This window comes from Parasteatoda tepidariorum, chromosome 1, assembly GCF_043381705.1.
Source record: "Parasteatoda tepidariorum isolate YZ-2023 chromosome 1, CAS_Ptep_4.0, whole genome shotgun sequence".
NCBI lineage: Eukaryota > Metazoa > Arthropoda > Arachnida > Araneae > Theridiidae > Parasteatoda > Parasteatoda tepidariorum.
The window spans coordinates 76,143,592-76,171,108 of NC_092204.1; the positions used below are offsets into that span (position 1 = coordinate 76,143,592).

At 28.5% G+C, this 27,517-nt stretch overlaps 1 protein-coding gene across 1 annotated transcript in view; it reads left to right on the forward strand.

Moving 5' to 3' along the window:
- The window catches only part of LOC107451876 (echinoderm microtubule-associated protein-like CG42247), a 43,614-nt gene that overhangs the window by 10,579 nt on the left and 5,518 nt on the right, over nt 1-27,517 (forward strand). The window contains exons 3-17 of the mRNA XM_071182553.1: nt 1,484-1,669; nt 3,011-3,089; nt 3,794-3,914; nt 4,951-5,088; nt 6,319-6,379; nt 7,190-7,288; nt 7,390-7,482; nt 8,956-9,093; nt 10,461-10,604; nt 12,638-12,751; nt 13,719-13,841; nt 20,639-20,764; nt 21,672-21,828; nt 24,815-24,912; nt 25,354-25,447. Of these exons, the coding sequence (XP_071038654.1) occupies nt 1,484-1,669; nt 3,011-3,089; nt 3,794-3,914; nt 4,951-5,088; nt 6,319-6,379; nt 7,190-7,288; nt 7,390-7,482; nt 8,956-9,093; nt 10,461-10,604; nt 12,638-12,751; nt 13,719-13,841; nt 20,639-20,764; nt 21,672-21,828; nt 24,815-24,912; nt 25,354-25,447 (1,771 nt within the window). The remainder of the gene's footprint in view (nt 1-1,483; nt 1,670-3,010; nt 3,090-3,793; nt 3,915-4,950; nt 5,089-6,318; nt 6,380-7,189; nt 7,289-7,389; nt 7,483-8,955; nt 9,094-10,460; nt 10,605-12,637; nt 12,752-13,718; nt 13,842-20,638; nt 20,765-21,671; nt 21,829-24,814; nt 24,913-25,353; nt 25,448-27,517) is intronic.

Here is a 27,517-nt window from a genome sequence, read left to right on the forward strand (position 1 = left end):
TTTTTAATCTTTTAAGTAAACAAACTTTATTATAATAATCATTTCATTATTAAGGATTAAAGGTTATTGTGAAATTATTAATTCGAATTAGTGGATGAGTAGGAAAAGAATTTCACTACTCGAAATACATTTAATGAAAGTTATGAAACTATAGAATATGTAATAATGTGTAATTTTTCTATCTTAGTTCTATTACGACCTTTTAAAAAACGCTAATAAACACAATTTAGTCAACAGATACAAACGATTATGTCGGCGCTATAACAAAAAAAAAAGCTTTATATTTTATTTGATGCAGAAGAATCAAATGAAGACCCGCTTAATTGAAATGTCGCACCCATATCTAACTTGTTGAATATTATGCGATACCGAAAACAAAACAAAAACATAAGCACACAGCTGTTTGGCGATTTGCGAGAACGCTCCTTTAACGCTAATAGAAATTTTCGCCAACCCTTTGCAATCTACGGTATGTTTTGTCAATTCGCCTGCGGTAGAAGTGTTTAACGAGGACCTATAACGCGCACCCTCGGTCCCGACGTTGGCTGATAAAAGTGGTCACTCACCCGCTTTCAGACCGGAGCCAGTGATGCTTGACTTCGGTGTTCTACTGGGTACAGTGTCTTTACGATCAGTTCACTGCGGGACTGTAATTACCAAGTAAACAAGAAGAGAGTATTGATCTAAGTATTGAAAATACAAGACTTCTTGCATACAGCAACTCTGCTCTGTGAATAATCAGAGTTTCTATAACAATGTCTTTGTCTACCCAATTAATAATAATAAAATCAACTATTTAGATTTAAATGGATTATTCAAATTTGCTTATTTTCATTCGTACTTCTTAAATAGTAGAAATTTATACGTTAAAGGCATTTTACGCTTGTACACTGGTCAAAGCGATCAGAATATGGTAAAATTTACCCTATTTTATGGGCTATAGGAACATCGAAAAGCTTGGTAATTTTTACCAAAAACCTTTGGTGATGATTTTCGTAAAATTAACAATAAAATAGGATTTTCTAATATGTGATAATATTTAGAAAATGTGGTAAAATTTGGCTAACGTTTTTGGTAAAATTTGGTTGATTTGGTATAATGATACCTTAGAGGTTATGATAAGAACCATTTATTCGATATAATTTACTTTTCAATTTTGTATTTGTTACTAAATGTTTGGTAATAAGAACTGTAAATTTGAAAACAAGTATTTCCATTAAATCATTACCATATGAATGGAAAAAAATTACTAAATGAATGGTTTAAATACCATATATTTTGACTTGATTATTACGTTGTTGTTCTTTTTTCACGAGTAATGTCATTACCTCACAATACGTTATTTTTTTACAGAATTTTTTTCTCCGTATAAAATTATTACAAATTTAATATTTTCCATTTTAATTTAAAAATTTATTATAAAGATTTTCACTTAATTAAAAGAATGATTAATTAAAAGATTATTTTATAAACATATATTTAGCTGGAACCATTATCAGCACGAAGAGAAGGTAGACTTTTAACGATTTCTACAAGAAAAGGTGACAGTTCAACAAAGCTTCTTTTCAATGACAAAAATCCACCACCATTTGAAGAACTATTGCGGGACTTCGGGAGAGCATTGGGATTGCACAAAGTAAAAAAAATGGCCACTGCTTCCGGTCGACAGGTAAATTAACACATTTTTAACATTTCAAGGATTATTGCTCAAACTATATGTCACGTAAATCATCCTATACATCATTAATTTCTTTCGAATTCGGTTTGGTAGACACCAAAATATTTTTTATTGGTTTTCTATTGTTGGACTAACATAATCTGGACGGTAACCATCAATAATTCCACCACGAATCATTATATTTTTGATGGTAACCAACATAATTAACCATCGCCCCTATGCAGGAATTTGGACTGATTTATGATGGTCCAATGGTTTATGATGGTTTTACTGTTCTTCTGCACCTATCTGAAATTAAAATTTAAACACTAAAGCTTTTCGCAAAGTGAGTCGAATCTTTTGACATATTCTGATTTCGAAGCGATTTAAGCGTGATTGTCATCAAACATGGAGCTCAAGTTAAGATTTAAGTGCTCTAGTTAGTCAAAGGGAGATCGAAATTTTAATCACTCAAGATTCCAACCCCACGAACTAAAGTTAATAAATGAAAAGGCAGTAAACTTTTTTAAAAAAGTATACTAAAAATATTGAAGATATTAAATATTTTATGAAATATATGATGCAGGAACTCTTTCATAGTCCAATCATAGGAAGTCATAGAATGATCTAAGAAATGTATTATATTACGCTAAGAGAAAAAATGTGGGCAAAACTACCAGAATATGATAAAATTTGAGTAGGGCTCTATAAAACACCGAAAAGCTTGGTAATTTTTACTGATGGTGCTTTATGGTGTGGTAAAATTAACAATAAAATATAATTTTATAGTATGTGATAACTGATAAAATATGGTAATTCTTATCATGATACCTTAGTGTCTGGCATAAAAAGAATTTTTCGGCTAAATTTGCGCTTGTCTTGTATTTTTTACTAAATGTGTAGTAATAGGGACAATAATTTTAGAAATCAGAATTTCTAGTAAACCGTTATCATAACGAACGTAAAAATACCAAATGAATGGCTTAAATACCGTATATTTTGGTTTGATTACCATAAAGATGGTGGTTTTTTTTTCTAACCAGAAATGTCATTACCATACAGTACGATAATTTCACCAGGAATTTTCCCTGTTAAAGCACAAAATACGATTTTAATAATAATAACGATCATAAAGTTTAATTTAAAGAATGTTTAATTTATTTAGTATAAATTCTTTATTTTATTCATAAAAACGGTATCCCAAGAATTCAATTCTATCATCAACCGTTACCTAGTGGAATTCTAAAACATGTTTTACGTAACTACTTAATTATGTCACATATTTTTATCCACGATCAGTTTGAAATATGTATTATTAAGCCATAACAACTAAATTTGAACCTGTTTTTATAGGTACGAAGTTTATCTCAAATGAAGAATGAATTTTATGATGTTGATACTTTTTACCTTGAAGAAGATTTTCATCTTCAAGGTAGGATTTTTAACGTATTATTAAAACCAATGTGATGAATTAATGCTTGACCAATGCTAAAACCAATGTTTAAAGCAGCCATCTTTTTTCAATTATGGGCATATCATTAGAAGCTCAGAAAATTGGATTATTGATTAATAGTAAAATCAGATTAAATTAATTAGGATAGTGCCACTATTCTATAAAGTTTCAAATAATTGTAGAGCGAAGTTTGTTCTTCTAACAAAGTTTAATTTAAAAGTTCTTTACAAAAAAAACCTAAAATTGATTTATTTCCAAAGAAAACAGTTCCAAGAAACCTAGAAGAACTAAAAATGGATAATTCAAAAAAAAAAAATTTTTTTTTTAGTTTGACAATTTATTTTATAGTTTTGCATTACAGAACCGAGAATGACATTTTGAAAATGACAGTTTACATTATATATCTCTATAAAATGGGTTTTGGATATAACAGAAAATAAAAAAACAATTTTTAAAATTTTACCCTATTTTATCTATAAACTCGAATTACTGTTAAAAAAAACATTAAGGGATATTGAGATCTGATCAATACAATAGAATAATAAATAAGCAGATAATATATATATACATATATATTATCTTTATTATATACATATTATCATTCAAATTTTCCTTACTGGTGTTTTTTGTGTTTCTATTTTTAAAGCCAATATAATAAGGTTACCTATCTTTTCCTATTTTAGAAAAAAAGTTGCAGTCTGCTAATTATGTGAAACCTAAAGAAAACAAATCAGAAGTTTCCAGAAAATTAATAAGTTCCTATAGCACACGCAGACAAAAGACACCTCTTCAATTAGATTGGGTGTATCCTTTTTCAATATCTGCTAAATATATTTTAGCGAACTTTACAAAACATTTAATAAGTTTTTTTTTATTTAACAATATACAGAGCATTATTTTCTGAATGAGTTAAGATACAGGTTGTAAGTCAGTTATTACTAGCAAGGCTGAAACTTACAAGGAAAAAGAAAAAAATTGGCAAAAAAAAAGAACTATTTCATTTCTTCAATTTTTTTGCGAGAAGTAAATTATACTCTATTACCACCTATTTTCCTTTATTAAAAAAGCTACATTTACTAGTGGAATTTCTTATATATAACTATGTTATTACGAATGCTAATTAATAAATATATTTGTACAAATACATTTAGATCTATATGCTTTCAATTTCATTTTTTTATTGTTTCGTGTTAAACTTTTAATTACGCTTCACTGCAGAATTGAGATTGACAGCTACATTTTATCTTTATAAACACTAACGTCAAATAAGTGTCAAATTTATTCAATTCAATCTGTATCATAAATATGTGTAAAACTCAAATAAATTGTTTATTTGGATTCTAGCAAGCGAAGTCATCGATAATAAATCGTGGCATTTGTCAATTCAGAAGCCAATCAGGTTCGACGTACAAGCGGGACATCGCTTATGGTATCAAATTGAATCTGGATTTAAATCGCATGGTTGTGCCTTATCACCAATTTTTCTCTTCCAGTTGCAAGTACCGAACTCATAGTAATATGCAGCTTCGAACGTAATATGTAAAATTATTATAAATTTATTGAACTATATTAAGATAATAAAAGTATTTAAATGGCGACATTAATTTAAAATTAGCGCAGACAAAATTTATTCTCATACAAAATATTTTTCTTACTTTTATGAACTTCTACTAGAGTCAATTGAGCTTAAAATTTTAGGCATTAAGATAACAACTACAATTGAAATTGTTTTACCATTAATGAATTTAGAGAGGGTTTATCATATTATGGAAAATATCATTTAAATATACTCATTTCCTTAAAATTGTACTATTTTTGATATTATTCCTTAGCTTTTAAGTCATGGATATGACGGTAGTAAAATGTTGGCCCTAGATGATGGGGAACTTTTATATGCTGTTGGTAATATTATTGTTTTGTATAAAAGAGTTAATGCAAGACAGCGACATTATTTAGATCACACGGAAAATATATGTAGGTAAGTCAATGTCTGTTTTAAAATAATTTATTTGTTATTCTTTCTTAAAGTATTGAAGTTTACTTTAAATTATTAACTTATCAACTAACTAAACTAAAAAAAAACTAAAATTCAAATAAGAGGAATGTATTTAGATATTTCATTTGGAAAAAATTTATGTCATACTATACCGTTCTTTTATAACAAGTTAAGTTATACTTCAGTCGTCATTTATAATTTGATGCAAACATTAAATATAGTTCAAATATATATATTATTTTGAAAGGACTTTTAAGACCAAGTGTAATGAACTTCTGAAAACCATTGATTAATTTATATGATTAAAATTGTTTGTCATTTATTTTTAAAATATCTTAATCACAAAATATATAATAGATTTCAAAATATAAAAAAATTAAAATATTACCGCATCGAAATTTTTGACATTGGTTTGTAAGGCGAGATATAATTCGTGTTTAAACTTGCACAAATTTATAAATATTTAACTATACAAATTTTTTATAATGATTTTTTAATAATAATGATTTTTTAATTTATTAATATACAATTGAATCGTAATTTAAAACAACTATCTAGCTGTTATTTTTACTTCATTATGTTTTGTGTTATATACACAAGACAAAAATTGCATTGTTAATATAATATCAAAACAGTACTATTTCGCGTTATTTCAATAAAATACCGTTCGCTTTATAGTAAGCTCTAACTTAATCTTTACTTCCTCGAAAGATTAATTAAAATTTGATGAACTTGCTAGGATTGATTGCGAAGAAAAACACCAACTTTACACGAGCTATTTTGCTTACATTTTAGCTTTGAAATGTCCAAAAAATAAAATATAAACTTGTTTGTAGTCCAGAACAAGATAAATGTAATACATATATGTAATATTATATTCATCGTATGAAAATTTCATGATCAAATCCTTAATCTGTTTGAGTTAATAAAGTCCTCTATAAAACACATGTAAGGAGAAAAATAATTAAATTCCTGAGAAAAATACGTTTACAAATTTGCTAAAACAGAACATATTGATAAGTGATTTTTATCAATTTAGCAGAGATTTGTTTCTCTTAAACAAAAGATTTAAACAGTGAAAGCTTTACAATTTTAAAATTTTATTCATTTTAAAAATGTATAAACTGAAAAAGATAATAAACTGATATTTTGGAAAATATTCATAAGTTAAAATGCTTAATTTACATGTAATAGAAATACATTTAATTTCAGCATGTGTCTCCATCCTTCAAGAAGAATGGTTGCTTCTGGACAAATATCGTCTGAGGAACAAGTAAATACTTAACCTAACTAATAATAAATACGTAACCTAAATAATAAATACGTAATAATAAATACGTAACCTTACGTAGTAAATACGTAACCTAAACTAACATTCATTAATATAATTTTTGATTGATGTACGATTAAAAAAAAGATATTATCTAAAAGATTTTTCTAGATATTATCTAAAAAAGTTTTTAGGAATTCATTATCAAAGATTTATATTGTCATAGATATTAATTTAGGAATTTATTATCAAAAATTATGAATTAAATTAAATAGGAAATTTTTCTTTTTCTTAAAATTATATATTGAATGATTGTTAACCAAAAATTTCAATTGCATAGAATAATTTTACCTTTTTACAAAAATAAAATTTACTTTGTAAGCAATATCATGCAAGGCACACATTTTAAAGAAATTTTAATTTTATATACATTAACATCTGGTATAAAAATTATTTTTTCCAAAACAAACATGAATACTTTCATAATTAGTTTGCAAATTGAAAAAAATAATAGTTACTGAATTCAAATATTTCTTACATTGCTCGATGATTAAATAAAAAAAAATTGAATTCTAACACATTGTTCTTTTTGAAAATGTCATATATGACGTAGAATTTTTAAATTTGCGAAAAAAAATTTCAAAGTTTTCAAAATTTTCCACTAAAATTGATTAAATACTTAAATATACGTTTAAAATTAGATTTATAATATTACGTTTCATGTAATACATTATAATTAATCTGTATGAAATATACACATTATTATAACGTACTGAAATATTATATATTTTCGCATGCTTTAAATTTAAATAGGAAGCAGCAATCCATATTTGGCTTGTGGAGACTCTTCACACTGTGTCAGTTTTAAACAGACTCAACGGAAATCCTGTTTCTATAGACTTTTCAAGCCATGTAAGTTCATAGTTTTTTCAACCAAGTCATTTTGAAATCTTCATTTACTTATCATGGCGTTATCTATTCATTGTATTGAATTGCTATTCCGCTAATTTCAGGATTTTGTCTTGCTAAGCATTGAAGTGGGTGGCGATGAAGATTGTCTTTCCCTCTGGGATTGGGAAGGAGATGCTTTACTAGCACGAGTTCAGGTGATTTAATACAATTAAAATAATTTTTGTTGGGAAAACTTGATTAGAACTGTACAAAGATATATGATCAAAATCAACCAGCTACTCTTCTGAACTATTTGCAATAACCTGTGAACTGGGAAATAGAAACAAGTTATTACTAGGATATAACAACTAATCATTTCGTAAAGGATAGAGTGCGAAGGGGAATTTCGAAGATCAAATAAGAATAAAGTCCGAGTAGAAGCACGTTTTTTTTTCCTTTAAAAGAAAAAAAAATAACAAAGCAACCATGATTTCAAAAATTATTGATTTTTACACCAAACTTTGCATTGTATGCAATGCTGACCACTTTAAAACAATCATGCCGTAGACCAGAAACTAAGTTTTGGAGCTTTAATGTCCAAAGGCTTGTTGCAGGATTATCTTGCATTTTTTTTCCAGCTTGATTTTTCTATGTAGCAAGTTTACTAATTTCTTAGACTAACATTCGTGCCAATTTTATACGTTTTTCTTACTTTTATGAGTATATTTTAACACTTTTTAATGATTTCATTGCTTGTATGAGTATTTTTAACATTTTTATTGCTTGTATGAGTATTTTTAACATTTTCATGAGTATTTTTTACGACTTTTAAGAACGATGTTATCTGACATTGCTACAATGTTTAACTGAAAATTCACTTTAATAAGATTGAAAAAGAAAATCAAAGTTAAGATTTGCGCATTGGTGTGGAATGACTATAATCTAATGCCATTCATTACACAATTTATTTACACCACCTCTACACATCTCTTTATAGGAATATAAATGCAGAGCTGTTTTTAAACACAAAACACTAAAAATAATAAATTAAAATAATATTTAAATTGTTATGATTGTGTTTTTTTATGATTTTATTAGATTTGATTTTTTCATTATTATAACTTATATATATTTCATTATATTTCAGAAAAAAAAGTTCAAATTTAATAAATATATCAGTCAATCTATCTTAAAGGTTATATCTTGAGAAAACTTATTATTTTCGTGAATATTCAACACTTTGTCAAAAAGCAAATGATTTTTTTCTCACAAAAATGTCAGATAGTTTCAAAGTATAAGAAACCAATTCTACAGCGATCAGATTCCCAGAGAAGAAATTATAAAAAGTATCAATTTCTTTTTTCTCGTGTTTTTCTTTCGCTCTCTTATTTTTCGAAGTTGGTGAGAAAGTATCTTCAGTTACTCCGTTTACATTTAGTTGTAACATTTAATGCAAATGAAATACTTAGTCAAAAATACTTAATTGTTATTTCATTGCAAGAATAACAATTTTAGCAACAAAAATAACAAAAATACTCAAATTTATATCTATTAGAAACAACTGTTGCTTATTCTAAAGTATATAATATTATTAGTCTTACTTTAATATAAAAAGCTATATTCTGTTAGTTGAATTGCTTGTATTAAAATTAATAGCGTGTAATCTAACAAAAATTGAATCTTTACAGATGGAAGGTGAAAGGCTTTCAGGAGGTTGCTTTCATCCAACAGAGTCAGATTTAGCTATCACATTTGGTAAACACCACATGGCTTTCTGGAGGCGAAAAAAAGATGGTTTTCTCACAAGATCTGATGTTTTGGCACCGGTATGGAGAAAAAAAAATCCGATCTATAATGAACAACACACGTTAAAATAAACAATATTCGATACTATTGATATAAAATAACTTTTTTGAACCCGTTAATGATCAACAGGATATCTTTGGGAAATTAAAGTTATAAAGATGTTCACTGATATTTTTATAATTTTTAACCAAAAAAAAGATAGATATTTAATGAATTTCTGAGTCATCTTTAGTCTAGACATACCGTTTGAGAGCTATTTGAATTGTACTCCCCTACATTTGAGTATACGAAAATTCTCCACAATTTTAACCTGTAGTTAAAACATGGTAACTCGTGGTCCATGAAGTAATTATCATGTAGACAATACTCATTATAAAATAGTTTGCTGAAACGAATGTAGTTATACCAGAAAATATAAGGATCTATCACTAATACATCTTTGGCAGCACCATTTCAATAAATAGTTTTTATTGGCACTAATGTATATTTTTCCCTAATTTTATTTTTCTCCTATTTTTAAGTGTTCTGGTGAAATCTATAAAATATTAGTAATTTAATCGGAGTAAACAGTTTCTTTTGAGAAGTTTTCAAAACAGGCTAGCTTCTTTTTTCACTTATTTTTTTTTTTTTNTTTTTTTTTTTTTTTTTTTTTTTTTTTTTTTTTTTTTTTTTTTTTGACATGAAATGGTTATTGACAAATTCGACCTTTTGAAAAAGTATAATTATTTCACTTATAGGATTATGGATTAAAGGTGCAAGTTCTGTAAATAACATTGCCACTTTATTCACCATTAACATTTATGTATTTATTACCATTTGTGAACTATCTCATTTCTTAAACATTATTTTTAAGGCAAGAAAATTTTTTTGTGTCTTAATGAATCTAATTTAAGCATATTTTAAAGACTTTACAGTATTTAATAATTTTTTTATGCCTGGCTTAAAGTGGATTAAATACTAAACTTAAAACATTTTACTTTTATTTGTACAATTTACATTTTTATTATCAATTCATTTATTTTTGTAAAATATTAAGTAAACAATTAACTGTACGAAAAATGTATACTCTAACAATCATGTTAGAAATTTTTAGAAACATTGAATAATAAGTTTACTTGTAGTGCTTGGGTTCATCTAAAATTTGTATAATTTATTTTGTGATATAGCCTAAGGGAAATAGAATTTATAACTTATGTGATTAAGAAAGCGTGTTGTGTTCTAAAATGGGTTTGCGGTCTAAGTATAGTTTCAATCTTTTTTTCCGAGTTGTTTCGTAGAGACCTGTAATACGTTTTCTTTTTTATTTTGCAAGAAGTTTAAGAAGGAAAAAAAAATTCTTTCATTTCATGCATTTTTATTAATTGAAAATATTGATCTTTTATCAAAGGGACATTCGGGTCGCACAATTCGAAGTTGGGCATTTATTGGAGAATCGAATTTGGCAGTTGGAGATTCAAGTGGTTATCTCACACTTTGGTCAATCCGTCCTGGAGATGATTACAAAATTGTGAAGGAAGTAAGAGCTCATCAGGTAAGATCACTTTCTTAATATGAGACGTGTATTAAAATATAGAAGATGAACTTTCAGTTTTCTCTTCTGAAACTAAATGAAATGATTAGGACATTATTTACTTCGGCAAATTTCATAACAGATAAAAAAAATATGTTATTTTGATTAAAACCTATTAATATCTAAATTGACGCAGTTTCATAATTATAAAAAGTCGCAAAACGGAATGTAATAGTCATAACAAATAGCCCACTATTCCATAACAATAAATATCAAATTTTCCTAGAATTTGTTCGAAAACTGATAGTTTACAAATCAATATGGTTTTGTTGCTTTGCAGGGATATGTTTGACAAGTTTGGTTTAGATCAACTTTATCAACTTATCTGTGAACTGTCTGATAGAATGAACACATTCACACGAAATATTACCAACAACAAAACTGTTTTAATTTTGAGTCTTTTTCTTTCTTCTAAATTTAAACTTAGATAATTATTTCTTTATGTTTATGGTCAATTGCAATAGCATGAATAAAAAATAATGACCTTTTTAGTTTCTTTCTTTTATTCTAGTTATAAATAAGCTATGTTGCATGTCCTATGGAATTTTTACAACATTAATACAAATTTCAAAAAAAAAAGAATTCCCGAGGACAACATTATATGCCGAATGGGGTGCACCCTAAGAGAGTGGAACTTTTTAATTTGACTAATATTTGAACAACCTGGTAGCCTTTCAATAAATAATGTGTTTTTAGAATCAATAATTTAAATTCTTTTCATCTAAACAGGGTATTATACAAACTGAAATTCAAGTCAAAGTCATAAAATTTTACTATAAAAAAGGGAAGGCTGGAGGTTTTAAATACCGGAAGTAAAAAAAAGCGTTTTGTATCACAAGTGCAAGGTCTCGCTCATGATTTCTTTCTTTGAGATTAATTAGAAGACAACTGATGAAAACACAAGCATCCTTGTTGAGAACCCAATCGTCGTGCATTGAGTAATAAAGATTTTTTTAATATTTTATATAACCTTCGTTAAGCAACCAACCCAATTTTGAGTTTACGACTACTAATGTTTAACTCTGCATCATTTTGAACCCAATTTAGATGACAGGGGAACTCCTGTATCAAGTATTGGGAGAAATTTGTCTTTGTGGAAGACTTTTTGATGGAACTAACCCGCGTTTGCGTTACAAGGAGCGGAAAACCATGAAAACCTTCCATGGTTAGCCTGACGGCAAAGTGACTCTAACTCATGATCCGTATACCACTGAGGATATTTTACGTTTGAACTGTGTTCGGTGCGAGCCGTATGCGGAATTCGTATCGACCAGCCACTGCTGGAATTCGAAACAGGTTCACCTCATTGGAAGGTGAACGCTCTATTCCCTGAGCCACCACAGCTCAGTAAGAATGATTAGCATCAGGTTTTTTTTCCGAGAGACTGTTCTATACTTTTTTAAACTTGATAAAAATATGTTTTGATTTGGGATACAAAATTTACACTACTTCTTTTTCCCTGTTGAGTAATGTGATTCTAAGAAGATTGGAAAGCTTAGACAATAAGATATTTATTAAAATAAAAAGGAATGCCTAATTACAATTTGTTCCCTTACGCCATCCTATGCTAATCATCTCCTTTGAACCTTGTCGGAAGATGTCGAGAATCCAAGCATCGAAGATCACATAAGCAAGGATGATTAACATCGGATGACGTTTTTTGCGAGAGACTGCTCTATACTTTTTATAACTAGGTAAAAAAATAAATTTTGATTTGGGACACAAAATTTATGTCATTCCCTTCTTATTTTATTAAAATTCGAGTTGTCCAAGCTCTCTCACCTTTTTTTCGAATCACATCTAGTGAGATAACCATTACCGACCTGAAAAACCATTTATATATTATACAAAAAAATGCTATTCAGTGTTTTTTCTTTTTCTTCTTTTTTTGGCTGGTATACAACAAATTATCTATCTTAAATGATGCAAGAAAGTTTCGAAAAGATAAAAAAATACTTTAATAGCAATTTAAAATTTTTAAACATTAATTTCAGGGTGAGGTGAAATCCCTTTTAGCCATGCGTGAAGGAACCTTGATATCTGGAGGAGATGACCAATTGAAGGCTTGGGACACGCACGAAAGATTACTACACCTGGCCACCACAGATGTAAGTTTTCCATATTATCAAAGTATGTAAAATAGGTGAAAGAAGCTCAACATATATCGAATCTTATGAATATGATACGTAACTCAAAAATTTTTAATTTAAAAATACTATTAGAAAAATACATTTTTAGTCCCCCTGAAAACTGTTTAGTGTTCAGATTGAGGGTTTAGAATATCGAACATATCCCTTGAAGAATGTGATTATAGATAAGATTCATTAATAAAGTTCTTTTCGCGCGAGCTATTGTATTGTAAATATTAACGTATTTTAAATTTTATTCAATGCAGCTGATTTCTGGTAGAATTTTGAATGTGCTTATTAAAGTAATTAAGTGCGTGACTATTTTATTTTTATGATATTGTAGAGCTTTTATATATTAAAATCAAAGTTGCCTATTTATTCATCATAAAAATTTAAATCCGATATAAAAAAATTCGTTATTTTTACATTGTGAGAAAAATTATACGCTGAAATAACTTAATCATTGGTATCAATATAAACAAAAAAATACTTTTAAAAATTCATTTACATTTGCGGAAAATTGTACCAAATGATAATTGCTATGGATTTTTATATTCAAAGTATTTACGGTACTATTACTTTTTTTAATAATAATTTGCCTTACTTTATATTATATTTCCTTAAACATTATATTTCCGAAAATATTTTGAAGTAACGTACAATTTAAATTCAATTATAAATTATAAAAACATTAAAATAATTTTCAAAGATAATAACTAGGAAAATTTTGATTCGGATAAATTTCAAAATAATAGTGCTTAAAAAGAGTTTATAATGAGTTCATAAATGATAGTCAAATAAGGCTATTTTATCACCTTTCTGTAAATAAAATAAAATCACGTTTCTATCAAAAATATAATATTTCATGAACTTATGTATAAAATTTTATCAATAACCTGAAAATAAAAAATATTATAAATTTTTATTTATCTAAATTTTATCTTAGTTACAAGAAAAGCATGTGAGAACACTTTGCATGCAGGGGCCGAGTGATGCTACTCTTTACGTTGGTACAACAAAATACATTCTCGAAGGATCGATGCAAAGTTCTTTCAGGATATTTGTGCAGGTAACTACACCCACTCATTAAATAATAATTTTACTATGTTATTTAAAACTAATTATATGAGAACGAAAAATGGAAACACATAGGTTAAGAACTCATTCCTATGAAAACTCAAATTGGTTTTTTTCGCAAATTGTTTTCTTCGAAAATATTATAAGAATGATAATACACTGCTCGACAATTGCTAAGGAACAACTGATTTATGCAAAGTAGCGTTCTTGACAACCAATCAATAACAGTGAAATCAAGTACAGAGGGCGTGGTAGAGCAGTACCCGTTATCTGTATAAAAGGCATTGCACATAATCTCTTCATTCATTCGAAAATTCATAATGTTAGGTATTTGATCAAAATCGCACCATAGGTTGTTGAACTTATTTTTGCGAAATTCAGTGTGGTGTTACAAAAATTAGGAGTAAATTGTCACGAAGATATCGTTTGAGTTCTTACTATCGTGAACAAGCAGTTAGACGACTGGAAGCAGGTCAAAATGTCACCACCGAGGCAGCATTATCATCAATGTAAAAAAGCGTCATCTCGCGATTATAAAAGACCGCTAAAAGTGGAGATACTTTACGATAACATACCGGTGGACGTTGTAGGGACACCGCATCTTAAGAGTAACTGTATGTATCCCCAGTATTGAAAAGGAACAGAAATGTCACTCCTGGGTAGATAGCTGCAAACTTTGCAACCACTACCAGCACTCGGGTTTTTAGGTGCTTTGCTGCCCAGGCCTCCCCTGGCAGCATTTTATCTTGTCTGGAACTTACCAGGCAAGACCTGGTTCAAGCTCCCCTGCTGGTGTTAGACTTTCTTAGAGTGAACGAGCTCATGGACCTGATCTAGCTCTGCTGGTCGTGGGGATGAGAACAACAACACTCGTGTTTTTCCCAGAACCATCTCACGGCGATAAAATCAAGTTGGTTTGCATCCAGGGAAACCTGCATAATTTATCCCTCTCTAACCACACCATCGTCGAGAAAGAGTACGTTGATGTAAGAAAGTATTGGGTGAGGTAACCAGTAAAGGTCCAGAGTGATGTTCTCCGACGAATCCCGATTCACTATGAAGCGTGATTCTAGCTACCAGTTAGTGTGGAGAGAGAGGGAACACGTTGTGCACAACAATAGGTTCATGAACGTGATCGGTATGGACCAGACGTGACGGTATGGGTAGGCATCAAACTCAATGGCTGAACACAGCGTCACATCTTTGAGTGAAGCAATGTTACATCGCAGTGGTATTGCAGAAAGATTATTCTGGATAAAGTTTGCATTTTTAGGGATGTAATAGGTTCAAACTTTCTGTTTATCGACGACAATATGCTGATGCACAAGACCGTTTACATTCTACATACTAGAAAGATAAAATATTGTTCGCATGCCATGGTCTGCACACTTCCCTGACTTAAATCTTATATAATACTCAGCAGACGTTTTTTACGAAGAACACGCCTCCCCCGAACCGTGCAAGAGCTGAAATCTGCCTTGAAAGAGGAGTGATACAATGTCGCCCAAGAACTCCTCGATAGTTAGGTAGACATCATGAATAATAGATGCAAAATGCGCATCACATATTACTGAGGAAATCATATGTTATGTTCTGGCAAGAAGATCCATTCTTCATGGCTGCTTGGAAATCAGCCAAGAAGCCTCTTTTTTATTTCTCATTTCTTTACTTTATAAGTGGAAATATCTGTACAAGTTTTATTAACAATAAATGCACATTGTCTCTACTAAATATGTACTTAATTTCATTTCATCAATTAACGTCTATAATTAAATATTCCAAAAAATGCAACTGTCCCTTAGCAATTGTCAAGCAGTGTATATACATGACAGTAAAAATGTAGTGACATCCACATGTACATGCAAAATCCTTTGGATAATGTTACACGTCGAAGAGTAAACTCGGTTGGTGGACTACGATCATTGAAATGAATTTTCTTTAAAATTAGCTGTCAAAACTTATACTTCAACTGCTGAAAAATTTAAAAATTTTCATAATCACATTATGTTATATCACATTATATTTCATAATCATTATATTTCATAATCATTATATTTCATGATCATTATATTTCATAATCCCTTAATACGTATTTTTGAAAAGCTTCTAAAAAAATTAATATTAAAGCGAGGAAAAAACAAAGAAAAGCTATCTAAATGCACCGAGTCACTATTGAAGAAAGCGGTATAGATAAACTCAACGCCTCTTTAATTGTTGTAACAACGAAGGTAATGATTAGTAAAATCTCTAATTTTGGACAGGCAATCAAAGTTGTTTTGATATTATTAGACCCACCTTTCTTATTAGAGATTCAGCATATTAAAAACATTTTTACTTCTTTTTCGTTTAAACAAAGCATACACATTTGAGACCCTAGTAGACTTTTTTAACATTAATTTTGATAAAGATTCCAAAAATATATTATTAGGTGTTCAAATTTTATTATTTCGAATATAAAGATTACAGCCAATCAATAATAACAATAATCTAAAATAATCTTACATAATAATAAAAGCGGCTGTGTGTGTGTGTGTGTCTGTAATCACAATATATTGCCCCAGAAGCCTCGCCCAGGCTCGAAACTCGACACATAATTGTGTTTTGACATAATGAAGAAGTATTTTTTTTCTTTTTCAAAAATTTGGATTAGTTATTTAGTTATCAGTCATTTTGTAAGTCTATGCTTTTCGTCTGCTTTTTCGTCTTCAAAGAGCCATATTCAAAAAACTATTAAAAAATGCATATACTTTTCCCCACTCTTATAAATGTATGCTAATGCGAACCTTACAATTGAAATATTAATTTTCGACAACTTAAACCAATAATATACGAAGGAATTAATAATTTAATTGTAAAGTTCGCATTAGTTTACATTTATTAAAGTGGAGAAAAGTTTAACTTTTGTATTAAAAATGTGGCAACATATTCGATACGTAAATAGAACGCTTCGCTTTGATATATTTGTCGCTGTTCATAATTGTTATAATAAGTTTTTCTTCTTCTTTCCACGCTCTATTTTTTTTTCTTAAGCGAAGACGATAATTTTTGTAGCGATATAGAAATAGAAATTGATACCATAAAAAATTATATAGAAATAGAAATTGATACCATAAAAAATTAATTCGTTTTCGTGTTCTTTTCATGTATTTAGCATTTTAGTTTTTTTTTCTTAAGCGTTGTAGCTATATAATATATAAAATAGGAATTTAATTGTTTTTGAAGGAACGATCACACTTACCTTGGATCTCTTTGGTTTTTCTATTCTTTATTTTAACAGTTTTTATTAAATGTAATTAGTTATTTTCAGAAAGTTTCAGTTTGCAGGTAAGCACCTAGATTTTAATATTGAAGTTTCATGATTTGCTTTCATAGTAATTGTTGTTCTAAAGTATTAAAAAAAGATATTAAGAGATTCTCAAAGAAGAAGGGCCCAAGAAACGTCTGTGGAACGTCAAAGAAGGATGGAACATGACCGAATTTCGACAAGCAATTCTAGAGCCCAAGAAGTATCAGAAAAATGTCAATGAAGATTGGAAGAGGATCGTGTCTCAACTAGCAGTGCTAGGGCCCGAGAAACACCTGAGGAACGTCAAAGAATATTAGAAGAGGTTCGTGTCTCAATTAGCAGTGCTAGGGTCTGAGAAACACCTGAGAAGCGTCAAAGAAGATTGGAAGAGGATCATGTCTCTACTAGCAGTGCTAAGGCCCAAGAAACATAGCGTGGCGGACAGCTGGCCGCCTGAGGCGGCTAGTATATAATAAAAACTGTGGTCTTTAAATTGCACGCTGTAAAATAGCATTAAGTGGTGATGATTATTTTGCGTGACTAAAATGCATTTAAAGCTGCAAAAACTTTAAGGAATGCAATTAATATGCGGGAAGCTCACGAAAAGGTAATTAAAATAATTTTATTGATGAAGTTTTCAATAACAAACTTTTGAAACTTCATTCTAGTCTAGATCATTTAAAGTATACAAAAGAGGAAGAAAATCAATACTTTTATAGTTAAATTTTAGACTATACATGTACCTCTGAGGATATTTTCATCATCATAAATTCCTTACTCCAAAGTGCACAAATGTGAGAAGATTGTGAAAATGTAAAGTATTAAAAGTTTGAATGCTTAAAAAAAATTCTAGCTATAAACACACCAGAAAAAATTCACGGATCTAAAAAAGTTGAAAACATTAAAGGGTTTTGCCTGTTAACTAACATTTAAATATCAAGATTTTCTGTCTCTATTAACTGTTTGTGTAAGTTAAAAGTTAACTGTCTGTATAAGTTTACTAAAAGTTAAATTTTATTCTTCTAAAAAATTAGTAGCATATTCGGGCGAATATTTTTATTTGTTTATTTATTGTACATATTACAGTAATATCGATTTGAATACTTTTTGTTCTGAATCTTAAATAATTCAAACATTAATAAACTGTTATTCAGAAAACAAAACAAAAGTTAAAATAAAATCAAACTTTATTCTGATTTATTGTATTCTCGGCTATATTTAATACCAAATTTACAAAGCAAAATAATGAATAAAGAATAATTCGTTTTAAACACCAGAGATTAAAAACAAATTTGAAACAAAATATTATGTCAAATTGATTACTTGACTGAAACTGACTTTTTCTCCATCCTCTGATGTCATACAAATATTAATACAGTCATCCCTATTTAATTGAATATTGGATAATCGAATAACCCGCTTATAAGAATAAAATTCAGTGGAACCAAATTATTTGGCATAAAAACCAACGTAAAATTTACTTGATTAAAAACTTCAATCGCTTCAAAAATATACAAATTGGAAATAACTGTCTACATGTCTCAAGTGCTCAAAAACAGGCACCTATTTTCAAGACTTGCAAGACGTGAATGCGAAGAAACAGAAGTGATTGGGAATATAAAAAGGAAAGTTCCAACGAAAAATAAAGGTGAGAAATAAAACTAGAAGTATAGCAGTAGCTGAGAGAGAAAAAGGATGAAAAACATAACAAGAAAAACCACAGTTCCTGGAGGGGCAAATTAGCGTAAAATGCATTTACTCGTATGCAGAGATGGGGAGGAACTAATGCCGTTAACAAGAGAATCAGCAGTCATAGGAATAAAACAAGATTCCAGGGTATCAAGAAGAGTCTGGGGTGAAAATAATTTTGGCATTGTCGAAATTGAATTTATGCCCAAGATTCCAACAATAAACAATCAATTGTTGGAATATCTTACCCTTGGCGAATACCTTGGTATTCTTTGGCCAAGATCTTACCGCTTCTGTTTCTTTGGATTATTTCTTCAAAGTTAAATTTTCTCGTTTAAACGATCATTTATGATTGCCAGTTATCACTTACAAGGGAAACTAGGGAAGTGTGACTCGCCAATTTTGAAATAAACTAGTGGGATGTATGCCTTATGAGGAATAATTTTAGGGGGCAACATTCGTTGCGGCCCATAGAAGGTCCTGTGAGAGATAAAAAATAATGCAATATGTAGTAAAATCAGTGTTTTATTACTTCAATGCAGACTATTAGTTATTGTAATTATCTCATACTCCAATTAATTTTGTGGTACTTTCACGTACTATATAATGCATATTTATTGTCAAAATTGATTTCGAAAGTTTTATATATCTGTAGTTTTTTAGAAAAACCTGTCAGATTAATTTTTAAAAAAAACTGACATCAAATTTTTTAAAAAAAAATTTCTAAAAATTTTCTCAATTAATTGAAGTATGTAATTGCAAATTAATTAATTATTTAATTAATTGATTTTCTGATTAATTTATTTATTAGCAAATTAACTAATTAGCCAATTAATTACAAATTAATTGGAGTATGAAACAATTACAATAACTAATAGTCTGCATTGAAGTAATAAAAGACCGATTTTTCTATATATTGAATTATTTTTTATCTCTCATAGGACCTTCTATGGGCCGAAACGAATGTTTCCCCCTAAAATTATTCCTCATAAGGCATACATCCCACTAGTTTATTTCAAAATTGGCGAGTCACACTTCCCTAGTTTCCCTTGTTAGTTGCATAAAAAAGTTTATCTATTTATTTATTGAGAAATGTATCTAGGCTTATAATAGAATTTTTGCTTTTCAGTTGAGAAGATCAGAATATAATTCGTTATTTCATTTTCTGATACAAACAGGTTTCACTGGGTAGTTTAAAAATTAATCAAATCTTTTTAGTTATATAGTAGACGAGGGTGTTTTTCCCACCCGTTACATATTTCCCTAACTCATTTAGAATGTGGGAAGATTAGAAGTAGAGAAATTTTCTGTTAAATGTGTGTCAAAACAATCATCCATTATCGCTATCTTCGGAAGGAAATAAATAGTATTATAGTGTATATATTGTACTTTTAATTAGCATTAATTTATATTTAAATTAAATCTTTAATATCATTTCTATTATATGAAACTAACACCAACAGCTCTAATTATAATTGTTCATTAAAATAAGTTCATTTTCTCAAAAGAGTAAACTTTGTTTTACACATCATTTCGACGTAAAATTTCGTAAAAAACATTGCATTTAACATAGTATAGCACTGTCGAATAACTAGCTTATTTGAATACAATTGGCTAGATCATTACAAATTATATATGCAATCAGTTACAATTAATGTTTCATTTCCTTTTCCCCTTTTAAACGGATTTGACTGTGTAAAAGAAAAAGCAAAACCTTTGAAGTACCTAGATTTATGATCTATGTTAAAAAACACGATAAATAAAATGCTTATTTAATGTAATCCCTTATATGTTGATAATCCATTTTTTATCAGGGTATAGAAGGAGAAATATTAGATCTTGCGATTGATGATGAAGAAAATACTTTTGTAACTGTTGATCGTTTGAGAAATATAGGCAGATGGACCACTCGTTATTTACTATGGGAAACAAAGCCTCAGGTACTTTTAGATAATATACTGCTTATTAAAATTTATATTGAGTGTTTTATGTCTCAAATAAAACTATAGCATATAATACTTTTATTACCAATATTTTTCATCAACATTTCATTAACTTTAAATTTGATTGTTAAAGACAGTTACACAAACTGTATGTTTATGTAGTATATTTTGAAGTTTTTTATACATTATCTCTTTATTAAAAAATAGTAAGGAGTCGAATCTGTTATGTATTATCAACTTTNGTTCTTCGTTTAATAAATATATTTCAATAACACAATGCTTTTTGCTTTATAAATGTACTTGATTGACAAAAATTTATCTGCTTTTCGCGAAACATATTGACGTTTTAAGAAAAAACAAAGATTACTACGAAACAGTCTCTATTTATCTATAAAAGTAGAAAACTGATTTCTACCTATCGTATCAACTCCAAAGAGAACTCACATAAAACACAGCACATAAATCCCTCAAAATAAACAAATTTAAAACCAAAAATATAAAATAACATAATTTATGTAAGCTTTCAAAAATGTTATTGTGGTGGAGTACTATAGAAACGTTTCGCTTTATTTAAGACTGTCCGAAATGTAAATGAAACATTTTAATAATGATTGCATAAAGTTCACATTTTGAAGATTCAAGAATGAATAAAAATGCTTCTAGGATTTTTTTTAACGTTTCAAAGCGTAAAAAAATATATTTATTTTACGTTGCTAGAATAATCACTTGGGTGTGTAGATACAATGTGCAGTTTTAAGTTTACATGTTCTAAATTGCCTAGATATAGTAGGGGACAGTCATCACAACAAATACTATTTCAGCATTATACTAGGCTAAAATACCACTATTAATTTAAAACACTACATTTTAATAATCAATCCATGGAATTTAAATTTTATTTCAGATGGAGTGTTGCAGTATTGGTTTCCATCCAGAAGGGCGTGCAATCGTAGCTGGAGGAGTGAATGGCAAACTTCTTGTCCTTCACTCGGAAGCTGGACTAGTTGTTGCAACAATATTTGTCGCTGATGATGCTTTGAATGCCCTATCTTTCAATGGAGGTTTGTGTAAAATAATTTGAAGTACATCCCGCACAAATTGAATCACTCTCTGAAAAATCAGTTCTTTAAATATCAGTTAAGTTATCGTTAATATCAGGACTTTTATATAATGAACCATGCTTCGATTAAAAAATAAATATGAACTATGGAATCGAAATAGTACATATAGTCTGTCAACAATATAAATTTAAAAAAAGATTCTATTTTTCTACTACATTGTTTAACATAGTTTAGAATTTTAAGAACCTTTCAACTAAAACATTTTAAAATGACTATTAAATTCTTTAAATTAAAATATTATTGATTAATAATTAATTAAATAGTTAATTAAAATATTTTTTGTATAAAATTACGCTTGAAAAAAAAAATTGGATTTTTTTTTGCCTAAGAAATTTCAGATCTCTACTCAAAATGTAAAAACTAACATTCTGGTTTTCGAAACTTAAAATATCGTCACTAATTAAATAGCATATTTGAAGTCGGTCTAAGGATTGAATAGTATTGAATTGGAAAGGATTGAATAGAATACCGTAAGGATTAAATAGCCGTTTCCACTTGCCCTTTTCACTGAATTATGCGGTAAAATATAAATTTTGACGAAAGAACACGAATTTTAAAGCATTTTAATGCTTTTTCTCTGCTCCTAACCAAACCACTGAAGAAATTAATGGGGAAATTTCAACTACAACATCTTGAAAAAGTTTTTCCATAAAAAGTGAAAATGTTGGTGACTATGAGGTTACATCTAAGTACATGAAATTTCGATTCTAAAAAATTATTCAAAAGCTCCGTTTTTTTCCCTGTGTTCTCTACCGTAACCTCCGAGAAAGAAAGACAAAAAAATTTCTTTCTCATCTAATTTTATTGAAAAACAACAATTATAAAGTGATTCCGATAACGTAACATATATAGAAGAATCATTTATCCATAAACTGTTGTTTTTTTCTCTCTCTCGAATTAAATTATAATTTAGAAAAGATATTTTACAAATTATTTAAAGAAAAGATACAGAATAAAACATTTTGGGTAACTGATGCTTATAAGAGTAGTTTAAAACTTGTATTAAGTCAGAAAATATTTTTAATAGTTTTCATTGTGAATCCTAGGAATAAAAGAAGAGTTTTCTAGAAAATTTCAACAAAGGGTTTAAAGCGAAAGATATTGTATTTCTTTGTATTTCTTATTCTTATATTTCTTTGTTTCATCATATACTTTTTTATTGCTCCTTAAACAATACATAAAAATAATGTAAATAGAAAGTATTACAATAGCTTTTAGTTAAATCGCGTAAAGAAAGAATTCACAATTTAAAAAATATTGTATAGGGAGAAAATATTAACGATTTAAAAAATGCATTATTATCAATATTAATGATTTTTTCTTTAGATAAAAATATAAATATTATTTCTTTTAAATATGTTTGAATAAAATTACATGTTTAAAATTAACTTTTTTTAAAAATAATAATACCAAAAAAAAATTACCATAAGTAATATATCAATAAAAATTAAAAAGTTTATTTATTAATATTAGGATCACAAAATTAACTGACTGCAGCTAATAAAAATGTTGCTTCACAAGTAAAAAAAAATTGAGCAAAAAATGTATGTAAGTTAACGTAAAAAATGACAAGATTTAACAAGAATTGNAGTATTTCAAAAAAAAAAAAAAAAAATTACCGTAAGTAATGTATCAATAGAAATTAAAAGTTTATTTATTAATATTAGGATCACAAAATTAACTGACTGTAGCTGATAAAAATGTTGCTTCACGAGTAAAAAAAAAAATGGAGCAAAAAATGTATGTAAGTTAACGTAAAAAATGACAAGATTTAACAAGAATTGTTTGCATTCTTTCTAAATTCTAATTAGATTGTTGATTTCCGGGAGCGTTTATTAACAATTCTTATAAATAACGCGGAGCTTTATATGTTCATAGAAAGACAAAAAATGGTCGAAAGACATCTTACATTAAGTTAGACAAAAATTAGCTCCAATAGATAAATTTATAGGCAACGTATGTGAAATGAAATTCACAAAAACGATCTGTATGTTTCACCGCATAGTAACTCAACGTGCGGTAAAGCAGTTCTCCAGGAGAAATTGGAGAATTAACGTTACATCCCAAAATTTTATGGATTGTTCGATTTATGTGTAAATTAATTTTAAAAAGAAGCATAGTTGCAGCCAAATACAATAAAAAGTTTTCAATATATTCTGATGCAATAATTCTTATAAATATGGATATTAATTCATTCTGTTTTTAAATAGATTTTTTTACAAAATTAATATCAAATTGAAAAAAATATTTTAATTGTAAAAGTACGGTAAAGAATTTAATTTATTAAAATAAATATTTTATAAAAAACTTTTAATTTTTTGTCAAAATTTGTGTTTCAAAAAATCGTCTGAATTAGTTATCAGATTTCAGATTCACATCTTGAATAATTGGGTATAATATGAAAAAAACACAACTACTTCGATTTAGTAGGAGCAACATATGACGCAATGCTAAACGAATGGAATTTAGTTGTTGTTCATTTAGTTATTGTTATTAGTAGTTGATGTTATTTGTTTTAGTTGTTGTTGTTTATTTAGTTGTATTTAGTTTCAATAACTTTTCTTTATAATGCAATAAAATCTGGCGAGCAGCTATTTAAACGATCGAACACTTCGTTTGTTTATTTGTGGCTTGAAGTTAGGCTCGCAGAAAATGCCGTTCATGGGTTAAATTTAGTAGGAACAACACAACCTGTGACGTAGGCTATATTATACCCAATTAAAACTGTAACTTAGTAGACAAGAATCGGATTCTTCGATCAAAAGTTATGGTGGTTTTTGTTTGCTTTTTTTTTTTTAATTTTAAGCAATGTACATTATCATTTACTATACTTAACAATATTTAAAGTCCTTATTTGAAAAGAGGGCCAGTAAATATTTTCCTTCTAAATAAATATCATTAATATAATCGAATTTTTATTTTATAGATGGTTCAATATTAGCAATAGGTTGTGAAGACGGTAACATCTACGTCTGTGGATCCAAGAACCATGGTTATCTTTTCAAAATACATACAGTTCTAAAAGTAAGTTGACATGTTGCACTGAAAAAAAATATTCGATTTTTTTAGAAATATACTATTGCGTTCCTCAGTAATGATTTGGAATAGAATTTTATAACTTTTAATATTCTTGGTACTTATCCGCAAACTACCCAAATTCTTCATGGATAATAGTTAAGTATAAGAAATTTAAGAATACATGTATTAGGAGCTAAACAAAAACAAATGAATATGCTTATAGAGAGATAACCACATAAAAATTAATAATCATTCGGCTATAGCATATTATTAATCTCAGCGACCGAATAGCCGAAATTAATCTTTAATTCATTGTAAGAAAAAGAATAAAGTACAAAAAGGCTTTTTTTCTATAATGGCCTCTAAGTATTAGATGCACATAAGCTTCATTTCTTGAAATCGTAATCATTTGAAAGCTGCTCATGTGTAAATTTTTCTTGCTTTCAGAACAACGGTCCTATTTTACAAATGGATTGGTCTTCAGACGGAGAGTATCTGCAGTCATCGTATAGAAAAGAAAATTTTTGTGAAGTTTCACTGTGTAAGAAAACAAACCACTTGTTATGTATTAATTAAATAACATAAGTTTTTCATACTGGAAAAATATTACATTTAATTTTCATAAAGACTGTTTATAAATAATTTTATATAGAAGCAAAAAAAAAAAAGAAACAATCGGTATTTTTAATCGTATTCTAAGGATAAAAAAAGAAGTAAATAGAATAAAATTTTTAAAAATTTCAAAAGAAGGAAAAACAATCCTCATTTAATCATTGGGGCGCATATTTGAAATTGAGATAAGCCTCAGTTTATTCTCAAGTGTCTACTTTATTGGGACCCTACGTCAAAGGTATCCTTTTCCACAATCACTGTTCTTTTTTTTCCACAACCCACATACAGTCACATTTTTACATCCTTGCAACATCGTTATCTGAACTCAAACACGCCAATGAAAAATTTAAATCCAAAAGAGCCATAAGGAATCATAAATTCGATCCACTAGCTTCAAGTAGCAGCATAATACATCATCATCCAATTTCATTTTAAAATCAGTATCTTTAAATGCCACCGCTTGCGCGTAACGCGACAAAGACACGAACACTCGCAAAATCTTTATTTTTGTAGAGATAGTTATTGTTTGTAAATTAACTCTTAGTAGAATTATAAGAGAAGAGACAACCATTATTTTAAATGGATTTATCTAAAGGAACTTTACTATCACTAAATTAATGATAAGATTTAAATAAGTAATGAATAGAAGCATTCTCCAGAAACATTTGAAATATGTATTGTGTAATATTAAGTATTGTTAATTTTAATAGTATGCGTAAAAACAAAACAAAAAGTTCTATTCAATAGAAAATAATTCCTCATAAACAAAAATAATTTTTAAACTTACTTTTTAAGCACATTAGAGTATTTTAATGCCATTATGAACCAAGGTAAGCAATTATTGAATATTTATAACAATTCCAATTCCACCACTAGACAAAAAAGTTTTAAAACGGAGGCTATTAAATCTGTTGTATTTAAAAATAATCCTTTTGAAATTCGAACTGTAGGAATCAGTTTTTAGAATAAATACAGGGTTGAAGTCAAAGATTGCTTTGATGTCATAAAATACAAAAGATTTAAATCAACGCTACTAATATCACTTTTCTAAGAACAATAATAGTTTTGAGGTATCGTCTGCTTAAACTGCTAGCATACAAAAAAGATGAGGAAAAAAAAGCTACTTAAAGTTCATATAAGAAAGTTTTTATAGATTATCTTAATTATTCATAAAACGTTTTTTCCATTTAATATTTTAATGAAAATGGGGTTCTATATTAAAAGGATTTAAAAACTAAAGTAAGAAATTCTCAAAAATTGTTGGAATAAAAATAATTGGAAGTCTGCGAGAGCAGTTACACGCGGGTATCAAAACTGATTGGCTGCTCACTCGACATTTTTGTTTATGCCACGATTCAGCAGCCAATCAGGTTCGTCACCCACGCTGGATGACACTTGCACGTATCCAATTAAATCTGATACGAAAATTGATTCCGTGGAATAATAAACTAAGCCTAATAGTTTTAACGCTAACGTCTCGTTTATACACAACATGCTGATTTCAACGGTCTTTTTTTTCTGAAGTTGCAGGTACCCAATAGGATACCTGCAAGTGATGTAGTCTGGGTATCTCATATGTTGAATGATTAATCATATGTTGTTGATGCGTGGTATTTCGAGTAAGCCAAGCCCGTCAAGTATTAATTCTCTTAAGTGACACATTCTATATTCTTACATAAAAATTCTTTCCCAAATATTTCAATTCATTCACTATATATTTCTTACTTAACACAAAGACCGGCATGAAGCCATGTAGAACAAAAACAAATTAAATAAAATCTAACTTAAGTAAAAGACGTAGACGAGAAAGAATTATATTTCAACGAATTCGATGTGCGATATGGCGCTACATTTAATTAACATCACGTTAATTAGCATTCTAGCTTATGTGGAGAAACTTAGCTCAACATTAACACACCTTTTTGTTTATGAACGATCAGCTGGAACTGACGCTATAGGTCACATGTGTGGGTATCTGTGATCTTCCTGAAGTGCAAAT